The sequence below is a fragment of the Scyliorhinus torazame genome, chromosome 26 (genome assembly GCF_047496885.1).
Source record: "Scyliorhinus torazame isolate Kashiwa2021f chromosome 26, sScyTor2.1, whole genome shotgun sequence".
Taxonomy (NCBI): Eukaryota; Metazoa; Chordata; class Chondrichthyes; order Carcharhiniformes; family Scyliorhinidae; genus Scyliorhinus; species Scyliorhinus torazame.
Window position 1 is genome coordinate 41,665,959 of NC_092732.1, and position 20,076 is coordinate 41,686,034.

The window sequence follows — 20,076 nt, forward strand, 5'->3', positions numbered from 1 at the left end:
GAGAGGGCGAGGGGACAGAGAGAGGGCGAGGGGACAGAGAGAGGGCGAGGGGACAGAGAGAGGGCGAGGGGACAGAGAGAGGGCGAGGGGACAGAGAGAGGGCGAGGGGACAGAGAGAGGGCGATGGGACAGAGAGAGGCGAGGGGACGAGGAGAGGGCGAGGGGACAGAGAGAGGGGCGAGGGGACAGAGAGAGGGCGCGGGGACAGAGAGAGGGCGAGGGGACAGAGAGAGGGCGAGGGGACAGAGAGAGGGCGAGGGACAGAGAGAGGCGAGGACAGAGAGGGGAGAGAGAGAGGGCGAGGGGACAGAGAGAGGGGGAGGGGACAGAGAGGGAGGGGACAGAGAGAGGGCGAGGGGACAGAGAGGGGGAGAGGGGACAGAGAGAGGGAGAGGGGACAGAGAGAGGGGAGGGACAGAGAGAGGGCGAGGGGACAGAGAGAGGGGCGAGGGGACAGAGAGAGGGTGAGGGGACAGAGAGAGAGAGGGGGAGAGGGGCAGAGAGAGGGAGAGGGGACAGAGAGAGGGACAGGGGACAGATAGAGGGAGAGGGGACAGAGAGAGGGAGAGGGGACAGAGAGAGGGAGAGGGGACAGAGAGAGGGAGAGGGGACAGAGAGAGGGAGAGGGGACAGAGAGAGGGAGAGGGGGGAGGGGACAGAGAGAGGAGGAGGAACAGAGAGAGGGGGAGGGACAGAGAGAGGGGGAGGGGACAGAGAGAGGGAGAGGGGACAGAGAGAGGGAGAGGGGACAGAGAGAGGGAGAGGGGACAGAGAGAGGGAGAGGGACAGAGAGAGGGAGAGGGAGACAGAGAGAGGGGGACAGAGAGGGAGAGGGGACAGAGGGAGGGAGAGGGGACAGAGGGGAGGGAGAGGGGACAGAGGGAGGAGAGGGGGACAGAGGGAGGGAGAGGGGACAGAGGAGGGAGAGGGGACAGAGGGAGGGAGAGGGGACAGAGGGAGGGAGAGGGGGACAGAGGGAGGGAGAGGGGACAGAGAGAGGGAGAGGGGACAGAGAGAGGGAGAGGGGGACAGAGAGAGGGAGAGGGGACAGAGAGAGGGAGAGGGGACAGAGGGAGGGGGAGGGGACAGAGGGAGAGGGGAGAGGGGACAGAGGGAGGGGGAGGGGACAGAGGGAGGGGAGGGGACAGAGGGAGGGGAGGGGACAGAGGGAGTGGAGAGGGGACAGAGGAGAGGGCGAGGGGACAGAGAGAGGGCGAGGGGACAGAGAGAGGCGAGGGGACAGAGAGAGGGCGAGGGGACAGAGAGAGGGCGAGGGGACAGAGAGAGGGCGAGGGGACAGAGAGAGGGCGAGGGGACAGAGAGAGGCGAGGGGACAGAGAGAGGGCGAGGGGACAGAGAGAGGGCGAGGGGACAGAGAGGAGGGCGAGGGGACAGAGAGAGGGCGAGGGGACAGAGAGAGGGCGAGGGGACAGAGAGAGGGCGAGGGGACAGAGAGAGGGCGAGGGGACAGAGAGAGGGCGAGGGGACAGAGAGAGGGCGAGGGGACAGAGAGCGAGAGAGAGGGCGAGGGGACAGAGAGAGGGCGAGGGGACAGAGAGGAGGGCGAGGGGACAGAGAGAGGGGCGAGGGGACAGAGAGAGGGCGAGGGACAGAGAGAGGGCGAGGGGACAGAGAGAGGGCGAGGGGACAGAGAGAGGGCGAAGGGACAGAGAGAGGGCGAGGGGACAGAGAGAGGGCGAGGGGACAGAGAGAGGGCGAGGGGACAGAGAGAGGGCGAGGGGACAGAGAGAGGGCGAGGGGACAGAGAGAGGGCGAGGGGACAGAGAGAGGGCGAGGGGACAGAGAGAGGGCGAGGGGACGAGAGAGAGGGCGAGGGGACAGAGAGAGGGCGAGGGGACAGAGAGAGGGCGAGGGGACAGAGAGAGGGGGAGGGGACAGAGAGAGGGCGAGGGGACAGAGAGAGGGCGAGGGGACAGAGAGAGGGCGAGGGGACAGAGAGAGGCCGAGGGGACAGAGAGAGGGCGAGGGGACAGAGAGAGGGCGAGGGGACAGAGAGAGGGCGAGGGGACAGAGAGAGGGCGAGGGGACAGAGAGAGGGCGAGGGGACAGAGAGAGGGCGAGGGACAGAGAGAGGGCGAGGGGACAGAGAGAGGGGCGAGGGGGACAGAGAGGGAGAGGGGACAGAGAGAGGGCGAGGGGACAGAGAGAGGGCGAGGGGACAGAGAGAGGGCGAGGGACAGAGAGAGGGCGAGGGACAGAGAGAGGGCGAGGGGACAGAGAGGGGAGAGGGGACAGAGAGAGGGAGAGGGGACAGAGAGAGGGCGTGGGGACAGAGAGAGGGCGAGGGGACAGAGAGAGGGCGAGGGGACAGAGAGAGAGAGAGGGAGAGGGGCAGAGAGAGGGGAGAGGGGACAGAGAGAGGGAGAGGGGACAGAGAGAGGGGAGAGGGGGACAGAGAGAGGGAGAGGGGACAGAGAGAGGGAGAGGGGGAGGGACAGAGAGAGGGAGAGGGACAGAGAGAGGGAGAGGGACAGAGAGAGGGAGAGGGGACAGAGAGAGGGAGAGGGGGACAGAGAGAGGGAGAGGGGACAGAGAGAGGGAGAGGGACAGAGAGAGGGAGAGGGGACAGAGAGAGGGAGAGGGGACAGAGAGAGGGAGAGGGACAGAGAGAGGGAGAGGGGACAGAGAGAGGGCGAGGGGACAGAGAGAGGGGGAGAGGGGACAGAGAGAGGGAGAGGGGACAGAGAGAGGGGGAGGGGACAGAGAGAGGGGGAGGGGCAGAGAGAGGGTGAGGGGACAGAGAGAGAGAGGGGGAGAGGGGCAGAGAGAGGGAGAGGGGACAGAGAGAGGGACAGGGGGACAGAGAGAGGGAGAGGGGACAGAGAGAGGGAAGGGGACAGAGAGAGGGAGAGGGGACAGAGAGAGGGAGAGGGGGAGGGGACAGAGAGAGGGGGAGAGGGGACAGAGAGAGGGGGAGGGGACAGAGAGAGGGAGAGGGGACAGAGAGAGGGAGAGGGACAGAGAGAGGGAGAGGGGACAGAGAGAGGGAGAGGGGACAGAGAGAGGGAGAGGGGACAGAGAGAGGGAGAGGGGACAGAGAGAGGGACAGAGAGGGGAGAGGGGACAGAGGGAGGAGAGGGGACAGAGGGAGGGAGAGGGGACAGAGGGGAGGAGAGGGGACAGAGGGAGGGAGAGGGACAGAGGGAGGGAGAGGGGACAGAGGGAGGGAGAGGGGACAGAGGGAGGGAGAGGGGACAGAGGGAGGGAGAGGGGACAGAGGGAGGGAGAGGGGACAGAGGGAGGGAGAGGGACAGAGGGAGGGAGAGGGGACAGAGAGAGGGAGAGGGACAGAGAGAGGGAGAGGGGACAGAGAGAGGGAGAGGGGACAGAGAGAGGGAGAGGGGACAGAGAGAGGGAGAGGGGACAGAGAGAGGGGGAGGGGACAGAGGGAGGGGGAGGGGACAGAGGGAGTGGAGGGGACAGAGGGGAGGTGGGAGGGGACAGAGGGAGTGGGAGGGGACAGAGAGAGGGCGAGGGGACAGAGAGAGGGCGAGGGACAGAGAGAGGGCGAGGGGACAGAGGAGGGAGAGGCGAGGGGACAGAGAGAGGGCGAGGGGACAGAGAGAGGGCGAGGGGACAGAGAGAGGGCGAGGGGACAGAGAGAGGGAGAGGGGACAGAGAGAGGGCGAGGGGGACAGAGAGAGGGCGAGGGGACAGAGAGAGGGCGAGGGGACAGAGAGAGGGCGAGGGGACAGAGAGAGGGCGAGGGGACAGAGGAGAGGGCGAGGGGACAGAGAGAGGGCGAGGGACAGAGAGAGGGCGAGGGGACAGAGAGAGGGCGAGGGGGACAGAGAGAGGGCGAGGGGGACAGAGAGAGGGCGAGGGGACAGAGAGAGGGCGAGGGACAGAGAGAGGGCGAGGGGACAGAGAGAGGGCGAGGGGGACAGAGAGAGGGCGAGGGGACAGAGAGAGGGCGAGGGGGACAGAGGGAGGGAGAGGGGACAGAGAGAGGGCGAGGGGACAGAGAGAGGGGCGAGGGGACAGAGAGAGGGCGAGGGGGACAGAGAGAGGGCGAGGGGGACAGAGAGAGGGCGAGGGGACAGAGAGAGGGCGAAGGGACAGAGAGAGGGGCGAAGGGACAGAGAGAGGGCGAGGGGACAGAGGGAGGGCGAGGGGACAGAGGGAGGGGGAGGGGGACAGAGGGAGTGGGAGGTGACAGAGGGAGTGGGAGGGGACAGAGGGAGTGGGAGGGGACAGAGAGAGGGCGAGGGGACAGAGAGAGGGCGAGGGGACAGAGAGAGGGCGAGGGGACAGAGAGAGGGCGAGGGGACAGAGAGAGGGCGAGGGGACAGAGAGAGGGCGAGGGGACAGAGAGAGGGAGAGGGACAGAGAGAGGGCGAGGGGACAGAGAGAGGCGAGGGGACAGAGAGAGGGCGAGGGGACAGAGAGAGGGCGAGGGGACAGAGAGAGGGCGAGGGGACAGAGAGAGGGCGAGGGACAGAGAGAGGGCGAGGGGACAGAGAGAGGGCGAGGGGACAGAGAGAGGGCGAGGGGACAGAGAGAGGGCGAGGGGGACAGAGAGAGGGGCGAGGGGACAGAGAGAGGGCGAGGGGACAGAGAGAGGGCGAGGGGACAGAGAGAGGGCGAGGGGGACAGAGAGAGGGCGAGGGGCCAGAGGGAGGGAGAGGGGACAGAGAGAGGGCGAGGGGACAGAGAGAGGGCGAGGGGACAGAGAGAGGGCGAGGGGACAGAGAGAGGGCGAGGGGACAGAGAGAGGGCGAGGGGACAGAGAGAGGGCGAGGGGACAGAGAGAGGGCGAAGGGACAGAGAGAGGGCGAAGGGACAGAGAGAGGGCGAGGGGACAGAGAGAGGGCGAGGGGACAGAGAGAGGGCGAGGGGACAGAGAGAGGGCGAGGGGACAGAGAGAGGGCGAGGGGACAGAGAGAGGGCGAGGGGACAGAGAGAGGGCGAGGGGGACAGAGAGAGGGCGAGGGGACAGAGAGAGGGCGAGGGGACAGAGAGAGGGCGAGGGGACAGAGAGGAGGGCGAGGGGACAGAGAGAGGGCGAGGGGACAGAGAGAGGGCGAGGGGACAGAGAGAGGCGAGGGACAGAGAGAGGGCGAGGGGACAGAGAGAGGGCGAGGGGACAGAGAGGGAGAGGGGACAGAGAGAGGGAGAGGGGACAGAGAGAGGGAGAGGGGACAGAGAGAGGGCGAGGGGACAGAGAGAGGGCGAGGGGACAGAGAGAGGGCGAGGGGACAGAGAGAGGGCGAGGGGACAGAGAGAGGGCGAGGGGACAGAGAGAGGGCGAGGGGACAGAGAGAGGGCGAGGGGACAGAGAGAGGGCGAGGGGACAGAGAGAGGGCGAGGGGACAGAGAGAGGGCGAGGGGACAGAGAGAGGGCGAGGGGACAGAGAGAGGGCGAGGGGACAGAGAGAGAGAGAGAGCGAGGGGCAGAGAGAGGGAGAGGGGACAGAGAGAGGGAGAGGGGACAGAGAGAGGGAGAGGGGACAGAGAGAGGAGAGGGGACAGAGAGAGGGAGAGGGGACAGAGAGAGGGAGAGGGACAGAGAGAGGGAGAGGGGACAGAGAGAGGGAGAGGGGACAGAGAGAGGGAGAGGGGACAGAGAGAGGGAGAGGGGACAGAGAGAGGGAGAGGGGACAGAGAGAGGGAGAGGGGACAGAGAGAGGGAGAGGGGACAGAGAGAGGGAGAGGGGACAGAGGGAGGGAGAGGGGACAGAGGGAGGGAGAGGGGACAGAGGGAGGGAGAGGGGACAGAGGGAGGGAGAGGGGACAGAGGGAGGGAGAGGGGACAGAGGGAGGGAGAGGGGACAGAGGGAGGGAGGGGGGACAGAGGGAGGGAGGGGGGACAGAGGGAGGGAGGGGGGACAGAGGGAGGGAGGGGGACAGAGGGAGGGAGGGGGACAGAGAGAGGGAGAGGGGACAGAGAGAGGGAGAGGGGACAGAGGGGAGGGAGGGGGGACAGAGAGAGGGAGAGGGGACAGAGAGAGGGAGAGGGGACAGAGGGAGGGAGAGGGACAGAGAGAGGGGAGGGGGACAGAGAGTGGGAGAGGGGACAGAGAGGGGGAGGGGGGACAGAGGGAGGGAGAGGGGACAGAGAGGGGACAGAGAGAGGGAGAGGGGACAGAGAGAGGGAGAGGGGACAGAGAGAGGGAGAGGGACAGAGAGAGGGAGAGGGACAGAGGGAGGGAGAGGGGACAGAGGGAGGGAGAGTGGACAGAGGGAGGGAGAGGGGACAGAGAGAGGGAGAGGGGACAGAGGGAGAGGGGACAGAGAGAGAGGGAGAGGGGACAGAGAGAGGGAGAGGGAACAGAGAGAGGGGACAGAGAGACGGAGGGTTCAGAGTGAGAGAGAGGCAGCTGTCTATTGATGGAATGCAGCAGGATAAGACAGGGAGGCATTTTGAAAGTGCTGAAGCATTGTTCACAGTAAATAAGCAGCTCCATCTCCCTCCTGATATCACAGCAGCACAGACATATTGCATCGCTAATAGAATATGTTCATCTGCTTTCCTTCCTATATTACACTATCTACAGTATGTACATGAACAAGCCTATCCCCTGCAATCTCAGGACATTGCAGCCTCTGGAACACGGTCCCATCTGGAAAGGTACGGGAAAAAGAGGGGAAGAATGTGCAAGGAGAGAGGAGGCTGGCAAGGACGTGAGGGGGACAGCAAGCGAGACCCACCCCACTAGTACTGTACCCCAGTGTTATACAGTGACAGACCCGTCCCCACCAGTACTGTACCCCAATGTTATACAGTGACAGGCCCATCCCCACCAGTACTGTATCCCTGTGTTATACAGTGACAGACCCGTCCCACCAGTACTGTACCCCAGTGTTATACAGTGACAGACCCGTCCCCACCAGTACTGTACCCCAGTGTTTATACAGTGACAGACCCGTCCCCACCTGTACTGTACCCCAGTGTTATACAGTGACAGACCCGTCCCCACCAGTACTGTACCCAGTGTTATACAGTGACAGACCCGTCCCACCAGTACTGTACCCCAGTGTTATACAGAGACAGACCCGTCCCCCACCAGTACTGTACCCCAGTGTTATACAGTGACAGACCCGTCCCCACCAGTACTGTACCCCAGTGTTATACAGTGACAGACCCGTCCCATCAGTACTGTACCCCAGTGTTATACAGTGACAGGACCCGTCCCCACCAGTACTGTACCCCAGTGTTATACAGAGACAGACCCGTCCCCACCAGTTCTGTACCCCAGTGTTATACAGAGACAGACCCGTCCCCACCAGTACTGTACCCCAGTGTTATACAGTGACAGACCCGTCCCCACCAGTACTGTACCCCAGTGTTATACAGAGACAGACCCGTCCCCACCAGTACTGTACGCCAGCATTGTGCAGTGCTAAACAGTTCTTGACAAGCACGGTGCACAATAAGATGGAGAGAGTTTCTCACGGTGATACATTTGGGGTTTGCTGCTGAAGATGTGGAGTTGGTGCGCTGATGTGCTGCCCCCAGCAGACAGGCACTTCACACAGGGCGTGGGGAAGCTGCAGGGCGAGATCTCAGTCCCGCAGCCAACCAACCGTTCCAAATCCCGGCGCCGCGTTTGCCTGTGACCAGTGGCGAGGAATGGGAAGATCCCAGAAGGAAATGCATGTCTCCGTTAGGGCTGCCATAGAGGTTACACGTTAAGCGGAGCGCCCAGAGCCGGGGGACGGACGGGACCGGGGGGGGGGGGAACTCAACGCCCGGTCCCCCTCTCTCATATTCCTCTCTCTCTCTCCCTCTGTCTCCAGACAAGGCTGATGATCACAGAACTGTGGCTCCCCGCAGTAACTGCTCTTACCCGTCCCACCCTCTCCCACAGAACCCACCCCACAAGCCCTTCATTTTGTTTAAAACATTCGATATATTTCTTCTTTTTTTTTTCCCCCCCCCTCGTAAAATAGGTAATTATTCACAAATATCTTTTTTTGTCTAAAAGGGAAACTAAAACACTCTTCTGTTTCGGGTTAGGCGGCCAGTTCAAATCTACAGACCACAAAGCTCAGTAATACACAGTATTTACAGTTCTTGTGTGTGTGTGTGTGTGTGGTGTGTGTGTGTCTCTTCTCCCCACCCCCCCCACTTCAGTAACAGAGACCAGACGCAGGCACCCTGGGGTGGGGGGGGGATTTGGCCAGCTCACCGCACAGCGAGAGACGGGGCGCGATGTGCCCGCCGCGGCGGCGGAGCAACCTTCAAGCGCCGGGCGCCGTGACCCTCGTGCTGCGTTACTTCAGTCCACTTCACCTCACTGTCCCTTCGCCCGCCTGCTCACTGATTGCTCAGTGCGGGGAGGAGGGCGGGAGAGAGGGAGGGGAGGGTGGTTTCCTCCCCTCTCCCCTCTCTCCATCTCTCTCTCTCGCTCGCTCGCAATGTCATTAGAGCCGGAATGAATCTTCCACCGCGGGGTCGGACAAGAGGGTCAGGTTGGGGTCGCTGAGCATGCTCAGTCCGTCCAGAGTCAGCGGCTCGATCTTCAGCTCATCGTCCAATGGGTACTGAGAATCCACTTCGAAGCCCGGAACGCCGGGACAGAGCGCTGGTGATTTCCTTCGAAAAGCCAGGAGGAGAGTCGCCTGGGGTGGGGGCGGGGGTGTGGTGGGGACAAAAGAGACAGGGGAGAAATGAGTGTGAGCCACAGGCAAGGGAATGACGCTTCCCAAGCAGGCAAATAACAAAGGAGAAAGCGGACATGGCCACCGGAGAGAGAGAATCCCTGAGCAGACCATTATCTCGGCCACGGAGCCAAACTCCGACACACACACATGCGAACACTTGCACACGTGAACACACGTTACCACGAACGCATGCACAAACACACACACGCCCGAACACACACGCAAACACATGCATGCCCGAACACACACACGCGCCCACACACACGTGTGCCCGAACACGTGTGAACACACACATGCAAACACACAAACACGAGCGAGCACACATTCATGCGCGAGCACACGCACAAACGCACACGCAAGCGCACCCGCGCACCACGAGCACAGTATCCGCTGCCTTCTGAGGCACTTGCACAAACTTCTGAGGAAAGAAATTCCCCGAATCTCTGTCCCTTTTAAAACCGTGCCCCCTTAAAACAAAGAAAATTACAGCGCAGAACAGGCCCTTCGGCCCTCCCAGCCTGCGCCGATCAGATCCTTTATCTAAACCTGTCGCCTATTTTCCAAGGATCTACTTCCCTCTGTTCCCCGCCCGTTCATATATCTGTCTAGATGCATCTTAAATGATGCTGTCGTGCCCGCCTCTACCACCTCCGCTGGCAAAGCGTTCCAGGCACCCACCACCCTCTGCGTAAAAAACTTTCACGCACATCTCCCTTAAACTTTCCCCCTCTCACCTTGAAATCGTGACTCCTTGTAATTGACACCCCCACTCTTGGAAAAAGCTTGTTGCTATCCACCCTGTCCATACCTCTCATAATTTTGTAGACCTCAATCAGGTCCCCCCTCAACCTCCGTCTTCCAACGAAAACAATCCTAATCTACTCACCTTTCTTCATAGCCAGCACCCTCCATACCAGGCAACATCCTGGTGAACCTCCTCTGCACCTTCTCCAAAGCATCCACATCCTTCTGGTAATGTGGCGACCAGAACTGCACGCAGTATTCCAAATGTGGCCTAACCAAAGTCCTATACAACTGTAACATGACCTGCCGACTCTTGTACTCAATACCCCGTCCGATGAAGGCAAGCATGCTGTATGCCTTCTTGACCACTCTATCGACCTGCGTTGCCACCTTCAGGGTACAATGGATCTGACTCCCAGATCTCTCTGTCCATCAATTTTCCCCAGGACTCTTCCATTGACCGTATAGTCCGCTCTTGAATTAGATCTTCCAAAATGCATCACCTCGCATTTGCCTGGATGAACTCCATCTGCCATTTCTCTGCCCAACTCTCCAATCTATCTATATTTTGCTTGTATTCTCTGAAAGTCCTCCTCGCTATCTGCAACTCCACCAATCTTAGTATCATCTGCAAACTTGCTAATCAGACCACCTACACCTTCGTCCAGATCATTTCTGTATATCACAAACAACAGTGGTCCGAGCACGGGTCCCTGTGGAACGCCACTAGTCACCTTTCTCCATTTTGAGCCACTCCCTTCCACCACTACTCTCTGTCTCTTGTTGCCCAGCCAGTTCTTTATCCATCTAGCTAGTACACCCTGAACCCAGACGGCATCACTTTTTCCATCAACCTGCCATGGGAAACTTTATCAAACGCCTTACTGAAGTCCATGATTATGACATCTACAGCCCTTCCCTCACCAATTAACGTTGTCACTTCCTCAAAGAATTCTATTAGGTTGTAAGACGTGACCTTCCCTGCACAAAACATGCTGTCTTTCACTGATAAGTCTATTTTCTTCCAAATGTGAATAGATCCTATCCCTCAGTATCTTCTCCAACAGTTTGTCTATCACTGACGTCAAGCTCACAGGTATGTAATTCCCTGAATTATCCCTGCTACCCTTCTTAAACAAAGGGGCAACATTCGCAATTCTCCAGTCCTCTGGGACCTCACCCATGCTCAAGAATGCTGCAAAGATACCTGTTAAGGCCCCAGCTATTTCGTCCCTCGCTTCCCTCAGTAACCTGGGATAGATCCCATCCGGACCTGGGGACTTGTCCACCTTAATGCCTTTTAGAATACCCAAAACTTCCCCCTTCCTTATGCCGGCTTGACCTAGAGTATTTAAACATCCATCCCTTAGCCTCAACATCCGTCATGTCCCTCTCCTTGGTGAATACCGATGCAAGTACTCATTAAGAATCTCACCCATTTCTGAGGGAATTTCCGCTGCTCCCGACACAGGGGATTCAGGACAGAGTGCTTTCAGGGGTGTGGGTCGGAGAGGGCAAGGTGTCAGAGATATACAGAGAGATGAGGGAAGAGGGGGAGGAGTTGGTGGGCGAACTAAAAGGAAGTGGGAAGAAGAACTAGGGGAGGAGATAGAGGAGGGTATGTGGGCTGATGCCCTAAGCAGGGTAAATTCCTCTTCCTCATGCGCCAGGCTTAGCCTGATTCAATTTAAGGTGCTACATAGAGCACACATAACGGGGAGCAAGATTGAGCAGGTTCTTTGGAGTGGAGGACAAGTGTGGGAGGTGTGGCGGGAGCCCGGCAAACCACACACATATGTTTTGGGCATGCCCGGCACTGGAAGGGTATTGGAAGGGAGTGACGGGAGTGATTTCGCGGGTGGTGAAGGCCCGGGTCAAACCAGGCTGGGGGTTAGCTCTATTTGGAGTTGCGGAAGAGCCGGGAGTGCAGGAGGCGAAAGAGGCCGACATTGTGGCCTTTGCGTCCCTAGTAGCCCGGCGCAGGATCCTACTCATGTGGAAGGAGGCGAACCCCCCGGACTGGAGGCCTGGGTAAATGATATGGCGGGGTTCATTAAATTGGAGCAGATAAAGTTTGCCCTGAGAGGATCGCTCAAGGGTTCACCAGGCGGTGGCAGCCATTTCTCGACTACCTAGGGGAACGTTAGAGGGAAGACAGATGACCAGCAGCAGCAACCCAGGGGGAGGGGGGGGGGGGGGTTTAGTTTAGCTTATGTCAAAAGATAACGGGGTTTGTTATTTGTGTATTGTTAAAATTTCTTTATTGTTACGTTGCTTTGTAAGAGGGGAAAAATTGTTGTTTGGAAAAAGTTTTCAATAAAATATATTTAAAAAAAAAGAATCTCACCCATTTCCTCTGACTCCACGCATAAATTCCCTCTTTTGTCTTTGAGTGGGCCAATCCTTTCTCTAGTTACCCTCTTGCTCCTTATATACGAATAAAAGGCTTTGGGATTTTCCTTAACCCTGTTAGCCAAAGATATTTCATGACCCCTTTTAGCCCTCTTTATTGCGCGTTTGAGATTTGTCCTACTTTCCCGATATTCCTCCAAAGCTTCATCAGTTTTAAGTCGTCTGGATCTTATGTATACTTCCTTTTTCATCTCAGCTAGTCCTCACAATTCATCCGTCATCCATGGTTCCCTAAACCTGCCATTTCTATCCCTCATTTTCACAGGGACATGTCTGTCCTGCACTCTGATCAACATTTCCTGAAAAGACCACATTTCAAATGTGGATTTCCCCTTAAAGAGCTGCTCCCAATCCACATTCCCTAGCTCCTGCCGAATTTGTTATACTTGGCCTTTCCCAATTTAGCACTCTTCCTTTAGGACCACTCTCGTCTTTGTCCATGAGTATTCTAAAACTTACGGAATTGTGATCGCTATTCCCAAAGTAATCACCGACTGAAACTTCAACCACCTGGCCAGGATCATTCCCCAATACCAGGTCCAGTGTGGCCCCTTCCCGAGTTGGACTATTTACATACTGCTCTAAAAACGCTCCTGGATGCTCCTTACAAATTCTGTTCCATCTACGCCTCCCAACACTACATGAGTCCCATTCAATGTTGGGGAAGTTAAAATCTCCCATCACGACCACCCTATTGCTCCTACATTTTCTATAATCTGTCCACATATTTGTACCTCTACTTCACGCTCGCTTTTGGGAGGCCTGTAGTAAAGTCCCAACAATGTTACTGCACCCTTCCTATTTCTTAGCTCTACCCATATTGCCTCAGTGCTCGAATCCTGCATCGTGCCCGCCTTAATCACAGCTGTGTTATCATCTCTGACCAGTAATGCAACTCCTTCACCCCTTTTACATCCCTCTCTATCCTCCTGAAGCACCTATACCCTGGAATATTTAGTCTTGCCCTTCCCTCAACCAAGTCTCAGTAATACCAATATCATATTGCCAGTACTAATCCAAGCCCTAAGTTCATCTGCCTTACCTGCTACACTCGCCGCATTGAAACAAATGCACCTCAGACCACCCGTCCCTTTGAGTTCATCATCTCTTCCCTTAGTTAATTAACAATCTTAATAATCTTTATTATTGTCACAAGTAGGCTTACATTAACACTGCAATGAAGTTACTGTGAAAATCCCCTAGTCGCCACATTCCGGCGCCTGTTCGGGTACACAGAGGGGAGAATTCAGAATGTCCAATCCACCTAACAGCACGTCTTTCGGGACTTGTGGAGGAAAACCGGAGCACCGGAGGAAACCCACGCAGACACGGGGAGGGACGTGCAGACTCCGCACAGACAGTGACCCAAGCCGGGAATCGAACCCGGGACCCTGGTGCGGTGAAGTAACAGTGCTAACCACTGTGCTACCGTGCCGCCCTCACCCACAAGAGGAAACGTCCTTTCCACATCCGCCTGGTCAAAATGGCTCAGATATTCTATCCTTCAATCCGGTGTGAAACAGGCCGAGCCCGCCCGAACTTGCCTCATCAGGGAACCCACTCACTCCAGGTCTCGACCTGGTAAACCTCCTCGCAATCCCCTCTCACACATTTACACCTTCGGTAAATAAAGAGACCAAAAGCACGCACAGTATTGCAGATGCGGACTGACAGACGGCCCTGATTCGCTGGGAGGGAAGCAGGTGAATGAAGTACCTGTGAGGATGATGTTGGGAATCATTCCCATTCGGTTGCAATAGTACATGTTCTGCTTATTTAGAAGCTGAGGATCCTGAAGACTCTCGCTGCTGTCCACAGGGCCATCAACCCAGCCTGCGAGAACTGACGGTCCCCGTCTCTCCACAGAATACGTTGCTGTTCAGCGGCAGCATACCAACCAGAGTCTCCATGTTACACTGCTCCAGCTGAGAGAGAGAGGGAGGGGAGAGGGAGGGGGAGAGGGAGAGAGGGAGAGGGAGAGAGGGTGAGGGAGAGGGAGAGGGAGACAGCGAGAGAGAGAGAGAGAGGGAGAGAGAGAGAGGGAGAGGGAGAGGGAGAGGGAGAGGGAGAGAGAGGGAGAGAGGGTGAGGGAGAGAGGGTGAGGGAGAGAAGGTGAGGGAGAGAGCGAGAGGGAGAGAGCGAGAGGGAGAGGGAGACAGCGAGAGAGAGAGAGAGAGGGAGAGAGAGAGAGGGAGAGGGAGAGGGAGAGGGAGAGAGAGGGAGAGAGGGTGAGGGAGAGAGGGTGAGGGAGAGAAGGTGAGGGAGAGAGCGAGAGGGAAGAGAGCGAGAGGGAGAGGGAGAGAGCCCAGAGGGAGACAGCGAGAGAGAGAGAGCGAGAGAGGGAGAGAGCGAGGGAGGGAGGGAGGGAGGGAGAGAGGGCGGGTGCGAGGGAGGGGGCGGGTGCGAGGGAGGGAGCGAGGGAGGGAGGGAGCGAGGGGAGGGAGGGAGCGAGGGAGGGAGGGGAGCGAGGGAGGGAGCGAGGAGGGAGCGAGGGAGGGAGCGAGGGAGGGAGCGAGGGAGGAGCGAGGGAGGGAGCGAGGGAGGGAGCGAGGGAGGAGCGAGGGAGGGAGCGAGGGGAGGGAGCGAGGGAGGGAGCGAGGGAGGGAGCGAGGGAGGGATCGAGGAGGGATCGAGCGAGCGAGGGAGGGAGGGAGGGGAGCGAGGGAGGGAGCGAGCGAGGGAGGGAGCGAGGGGAGGGAGGGAGGGAGGGAGGGAGGGGAGGGAGGGAGGGAGGGAGCGAGGGAGCGAGCGAGGGAGCGAGGGAGGGAGGGAGGGAGGCGAGGGAGGGAGGGAGCGAGGGAGGGAGCGAGGGAGGGAGGGAGCGAGGGAGGGAGCGAGGGAGGGAGCGAGGGAGGGAGCGAGCGAGGGAGGGAGGGAGCGAGCGAGGGAGGGAGCGAGGGAGGGAGCGAGGGAGGGAGGGGAGCGAGGGAGGGAGCGAGGGAGGGAGCGAGGGAGGGAGCGAGGGAGGGGAGCGAGGGAGGGAGCGAGGGAGGGAGGGAGCGAGGGAGGGAGCGAGGGAGGGAGGGAGAGAGGGAGAGAGGCGAGGGAGAGAGGGAGGGAGAGAGAGAGAGACAGAGAGAGAGACAGAGAGAGAGACAGAGAGAGAGACAGAGAGAGAGACAGAGAGAGAGATAGAGAGAGAGATAGAGGCAGAGATAGAGACAGAGAGAGAGAGAGAGACAGAGACAGAGAGAGAGAGAGAGACAGAGACAGAGAGAGAGAGAGAGACAGAGAGAGAGAGAGACAGAGAGAGAGAGACAGAGAGAGAGAGAGACAGAGAGAGACAAGAGAGAGAGAGAGAGACACACACAGAGAGACACACAGAGAGAGAGGGAGAGAGAGAGAGAGGAAAAAGAGAGAGAGACAGAGAGAGAGAGAGAGAGAGAGGGAGAGAGAGGGCGAGAGGGGGGTGAGAGAGATACAGAGAGAGCGCGAGAGAGGGAGAGACAGAGAGAGAGGGAGACAGAGAGAGAGAGGGAGACAGAGAGAGAGAGGGAGACAGAGAGAGAGAGGGAGACAGAGAGAGAGAGGGAGACAGAGAGAGAGGGAGACAGAGAGAGAGAGGGAGACAGAGAGAGAGAGGGAGACAGAGAGAGAGAGGGAGACAGAGAGAGAGAGGGAGACAGAGAGAGAGAGGGAGACAGAGAGAGAGGGAGACAGAGAGAGAGAGGGGGAGACAGACAGAGAGAGAGAGAGAGAGAGACAGAGAGAGAGAGGGAGACAGAGAGAGAGGCAGAGACACAGAGAGAGAGAGACAGAGAGAGAGAGGGAGACAGAGAGAGAGAGGGAGACAGAGAGAAAGAGAGGGAGACAGAGAGAGAGAGAGGGAGACAGAGAGAGAGAGGGAGACAGAGAGAGAGAGGGAGACAGAGAGAGAGAGGGAGACAGAGAGAGAGAGGGAGACAGTGAGAGAGAGACAGAGAGAGAGGGAGAGAGAAATAGAGAGAGATGGAGAGAGGGAGGGAGAGAGAGAGAGAGCGAGACACACAATTGAAGAGAGAGAGAAGGAAAAAGGTCCATACAATTAACAGTCTCATCTGACTCAGTAAGGCAGTTTAGTTAGGGTAAGAGTGTTCTTCCGTATAGGCACAGCACCCACACACACCCAGGTACGGGTACCCCCACACCCCCACACACCCAGGTACAGGTACCCCCACACCCCCACACACCCAGGTACAGGTACCCCCACCCCCACACACACCGAGGTACAGGTACCCCCACCCCCACACACACCGAGGTACAGGTACCCCCACACACCGAGGTACAGGTACCCCATCACCCCCACACACACCCAGGTACAGGTACCCCCACACCCACCCACACCCAGGTACAGGTACCCCCACACCCACACACACCCAGGTACAGGTACCCCCACACCCACACACACCGAGGTACAGGTACTCTCGTCACTCTCACACACACCCAGGTACAGGTACCCCCACACCCACACACACCCAGGTACAGGTACCCCCACACCCACACACACCGAGGTACGGGTTCCCCCATCACCCCCACACACACCCAGGTACAGGTACCCCCACACCCACACACACCCAGGTACAGGTACCCCCACACCCACACACACCCAGGTACAGGTACCCCCACACCCACACACACCCAGGTACAGGTACCCCCACACCCACACACACCCAGGTACGGGTTCCCCCATCACCCCCACACACACCCAGGTACAGGTACACCCACACCCACACACACCCAGGTACGGGTACCCCCACACCCACACACTCCCAGGTACAGGTACCCCCACACGCACACACACCGAGGTACGGGTTCCCCCATCACCCCCACACACACCCAGGTACAGGTACCCCCACACCCACCCACACCCAGGTACAGGTACCCCCACACCCACACACACCCAGGTACAAGTACCCCCACACCCACACACACCCAGGTACAGGTACCCCCACACCCACACACACCCAGGTACAGGTTCCCCCATCACCCCCACACACACCCAGGTACAGGTACACCCACACCCACACACACCCAGGTACGGGTACCCCCACACCCACACACTCCCAGGTACAGGTACCCCCACACCCACACACACCGAGGTACGGGTACCCCCGTCACCCACACACACCCAGGTACGGGTACCCCCACACCCACACACCCAGGTACAGGTACCCCCACACCCACACACACCCAGGTACAGGTACTCTCGTCACTCTCACACACTCCCAGGTACAGGTACCCCCGCACCCACACACACCGAGGTACAGGTACCCCCACACTCACACACTCCCAGGTACAGGTACCCCCACACCCACACACACCGAGGTACAGGTACCCCCACACCCACACACACCCAGGTACGGGTACACCCACACACACCCAGGTACGGGTACCCCCACACCCACACACACCGAGGTACAGGTACCCCCGCACCCACACACACCCAGGTACAGGTACCCCCACACCCACATACACCCAGGTACAGGTACCCCCACACACACACCCAGGTACAGGTACCCCCACACACCCAGGTACAGGTACCCCCACACACCCAGGTACAGGTACCCCCACACCCACACACACCCAGGTACAGGTACTCTCGTCACTCTCACACACACCCAGGTACAGGTACCCCCACACCCACACACACCCAGGTACAGGTACCCCCACACCCACACACACCCAGGTACAGGTACTCTCGTCACTCTCACACACACCCAGGTACGGGTACCCCCACACCCACACACCCAGGTACGGGTACCCCCACACCCACACACCCAGGTACGGGTACCCCCACACCCACACACCCAGGTACGGGTACCCCCACACCCCCAGGTACAGGTACCCCCACACCCCCAGGCACAGGTACCCCGACACCCACCCAGGTACGGGTACCCCCACACACACACACCCAGGTACGGGTACCCCCGTCAACCACACACACCCAGGTACGGGTACCCCCACACCCACACACCCAGGTACGGGTACCCCCACACCCACACACCCAGGTACGGGTACCCCCACACCCCCAGGTACAGGTACCCCCACACACCCAGGCACAGGTACCCCGACACCCACCCAGGTACGGGTACCCCCACACACACACACCCAGGTACGGGTACCCCCGTCAACCACACACACCCAGGTACGGGTACCCCCACACCCACACACACCCAGGTACAGGTACTCCCACACCCACACCCACAGCCAGGTACTGGTACCCCCACACCCACACACACCCAGGTACGGGCACCCACACACACCCTGGTAAGGGTACACCCGCACCTACACACAACGAAGTACAGGTACCTCCCTCACCCACACACACCCACGTACGGGTACCTCACCCGTCACCCACACACACACAGGTAAGGGTACCCCCAGAGGTGGGAGGCTGGCAGACAGAGGGTGGCAGAGGGAGTGATTGCTGATCCAGCTGCGGGCACGGTGAGACAGGGATAGAGAACGTGCTGGGACTCACCTGGTGAGACAGGGATAGAGAATGTGCTGGGACTCACCTGGTGAGACAGGTCGCCTGTCTGCTGACCCGATAAATGCTGCTCAAAATAGGAATCTCCAAACAGGTTTTTGAGTATGGAGGTTTGCTGTGGAGAAATAAATCACCCGACTGTCAGTCCTGTGGTCCCACAGAGCCCAGAGATAGCACACAAAGCTCAATACTCGGGACGCATCCTGCCTCTACCTCCAGGGTGTGTTCCGCACACTGTTCACAGCTCTGTCCTCTTTCTATGTATCTCTCACCCTTCATAGCCCCCTTCCCATGTCTGGGGTCTTCCGGAACTGCTCCGTCCAGAGTCCAAGCAAGTTGAGGGACAGTGAATTCTGGACCATGCCCTCTCCCAGTTTCTCTCAACCTCTTATTATAGGGCAGCCTCTAATTCCAGGGACCAGTGTAGTGAATCTGGGCTCTACCCCCTCCGCCTCCCATGCAACCTCCGATGACGCGGAGGCCAAATCTATGCACCATCCTCCAGGTGTGGTGTTGCCAAGTGCCAGTCATTACCCCGCAGGAGCCGGCCATTCGGCCCATTAGCCTGCTCCACCAGTCCCCCCACTCCCGGATAACCCTCGACTCCCCTTGCTAGTCAAGACCTTATCTAGCTCTGCCTTAAAGGTGTCCATTGACCCTGCCCACCACCGCCCTCTGGGGAACAGTACCAAAGACCATCGACGCTCTATGAGGAAAGATCCCTCCTCATCTTCATCTTAAATCGGAGACCCCTTATTCTTCAACTGTGTCCCCTCGTTCTAGTCTCTCCCACAAGGAGAAACATCTTTCGGCATCCGGCCTGCCATTTGTCACTACCCGCTGGGCCAGAGCACGGTCAATTCTGGCCCCGCTTGACCCAGAGACATGGGTGAAATTAGATTTTATTTAAAATACCCGAAGTCCTTGGTTGAGCCAAAAAAAAACTTAAGTCACCAGGTTTGTAACTTTAAAATGCAAATAACCTTTTATTATGTACAATATCGTAATTAAACGGACCCCTTTCCCACACCCCCTTCCGAACTCGCCCCACTCACACGTACAAACAGACAAACAACACAGAGGGGAAAGGTTGGTGGAAAGGGAAAGAAAATATTAATAAAAATAAAAGGATTAGGTCCTTTGATGCGCCGGGATGACTTTGATCCAGTTAAAGTCTTTCTGAGGTTCAGGCTTTCATTTTGATACTTCTTCCTTCTCGGCTGAAGATGGGTTTTCCCTGGCGAGGTGGTCTACTTCCTCTGCAGACCCAGCATTATTTCAGGTGGACAGCAACGGGTGTGCCGGGCACTCTCTGTTTTCAGAGCGCGAGAGAGAGAGTGCCTTTCACTTCCAGGGTCTAAATATTTCTGCTAAGTTCTCTCAGCAAACATCACGCAGGAACCAATCACTGACCATGGTCAGGTAGAACACTGTCCCTGGCCAACCCAACAGTTGCCAGGTAACCAATCGAACCGACTCCCTCCAAAGCTGGTTCCCTAAGATCCACTCGGTGCCGAGGAGTGTGGTTTCCCCTTTCCAAAATACAAATCCTGGGAGCACCCTGTCCCGTCAAGCCAGCTGTTTTCAACTCGGAATCTCCTGCTTGAACATCCATCCCAATTCTGGGTTCACAGACCAAAACGATAAAAGAAAAGTGAGAAGGACTCTTACAGAAGTCCCCTCAGGACCTTGGGTGTTTCGAGAAGCTCGCCTCTTAATCTTCTAAACTCCAATCGATACAGGCCCAGTCTGTCGAACCTTTCTTCATAAGACCCTCCCCCCCCCATCCACAATCTCAGGTATCAGTCAACTGAACCTGCTCT

The 20,076-nt window shown here is 58.4% G+C and overlaps 2 protein-coding genes across 2 annotated transcripts in view; both read right to left on the minus strand.

Moving 5' to 3' along the window:
- Nucleotides 1-7,641, minus strand: part of jtb (jumping translocation breakpoint) — an 11,449-nt gene extending 3,808 nt beyond the window's left edge. The window contains exon 1 of the mRNA XM_072490523.1: nt 7,549-7,641. Within this exon, the coding sequence (XP_072346624.1) occupies nt 7,549-7,641 (93 nt within the window). The remainder of the gene's footprint in view (nt 1-7,548) is intronic.
- Nucleotides 7,156-20,076, minus strand: part of LOC140403003 (CREB-regulated transcription coactivator 2-like) — a 125,224-nt gene continuing 112,303 nt past the window's right edge. The window contains 5 exon segments of the mRNA XM_072490658.1: nt 7,156-8,538; nt 8,540-8,586; nt 13,501-13,613; nt 13,615-13,709; nt 18,282-18,368. Coding sequence (XP_072346759.1) covers nt 8,389-8,538; nt 8,540-8,586; nt 13,501-13,613; nt 13,615-13,709; nt 18,282-18,368 — 492 coding nt within the window. The 3' untranslated portion in view covers nt 7,156-8,388.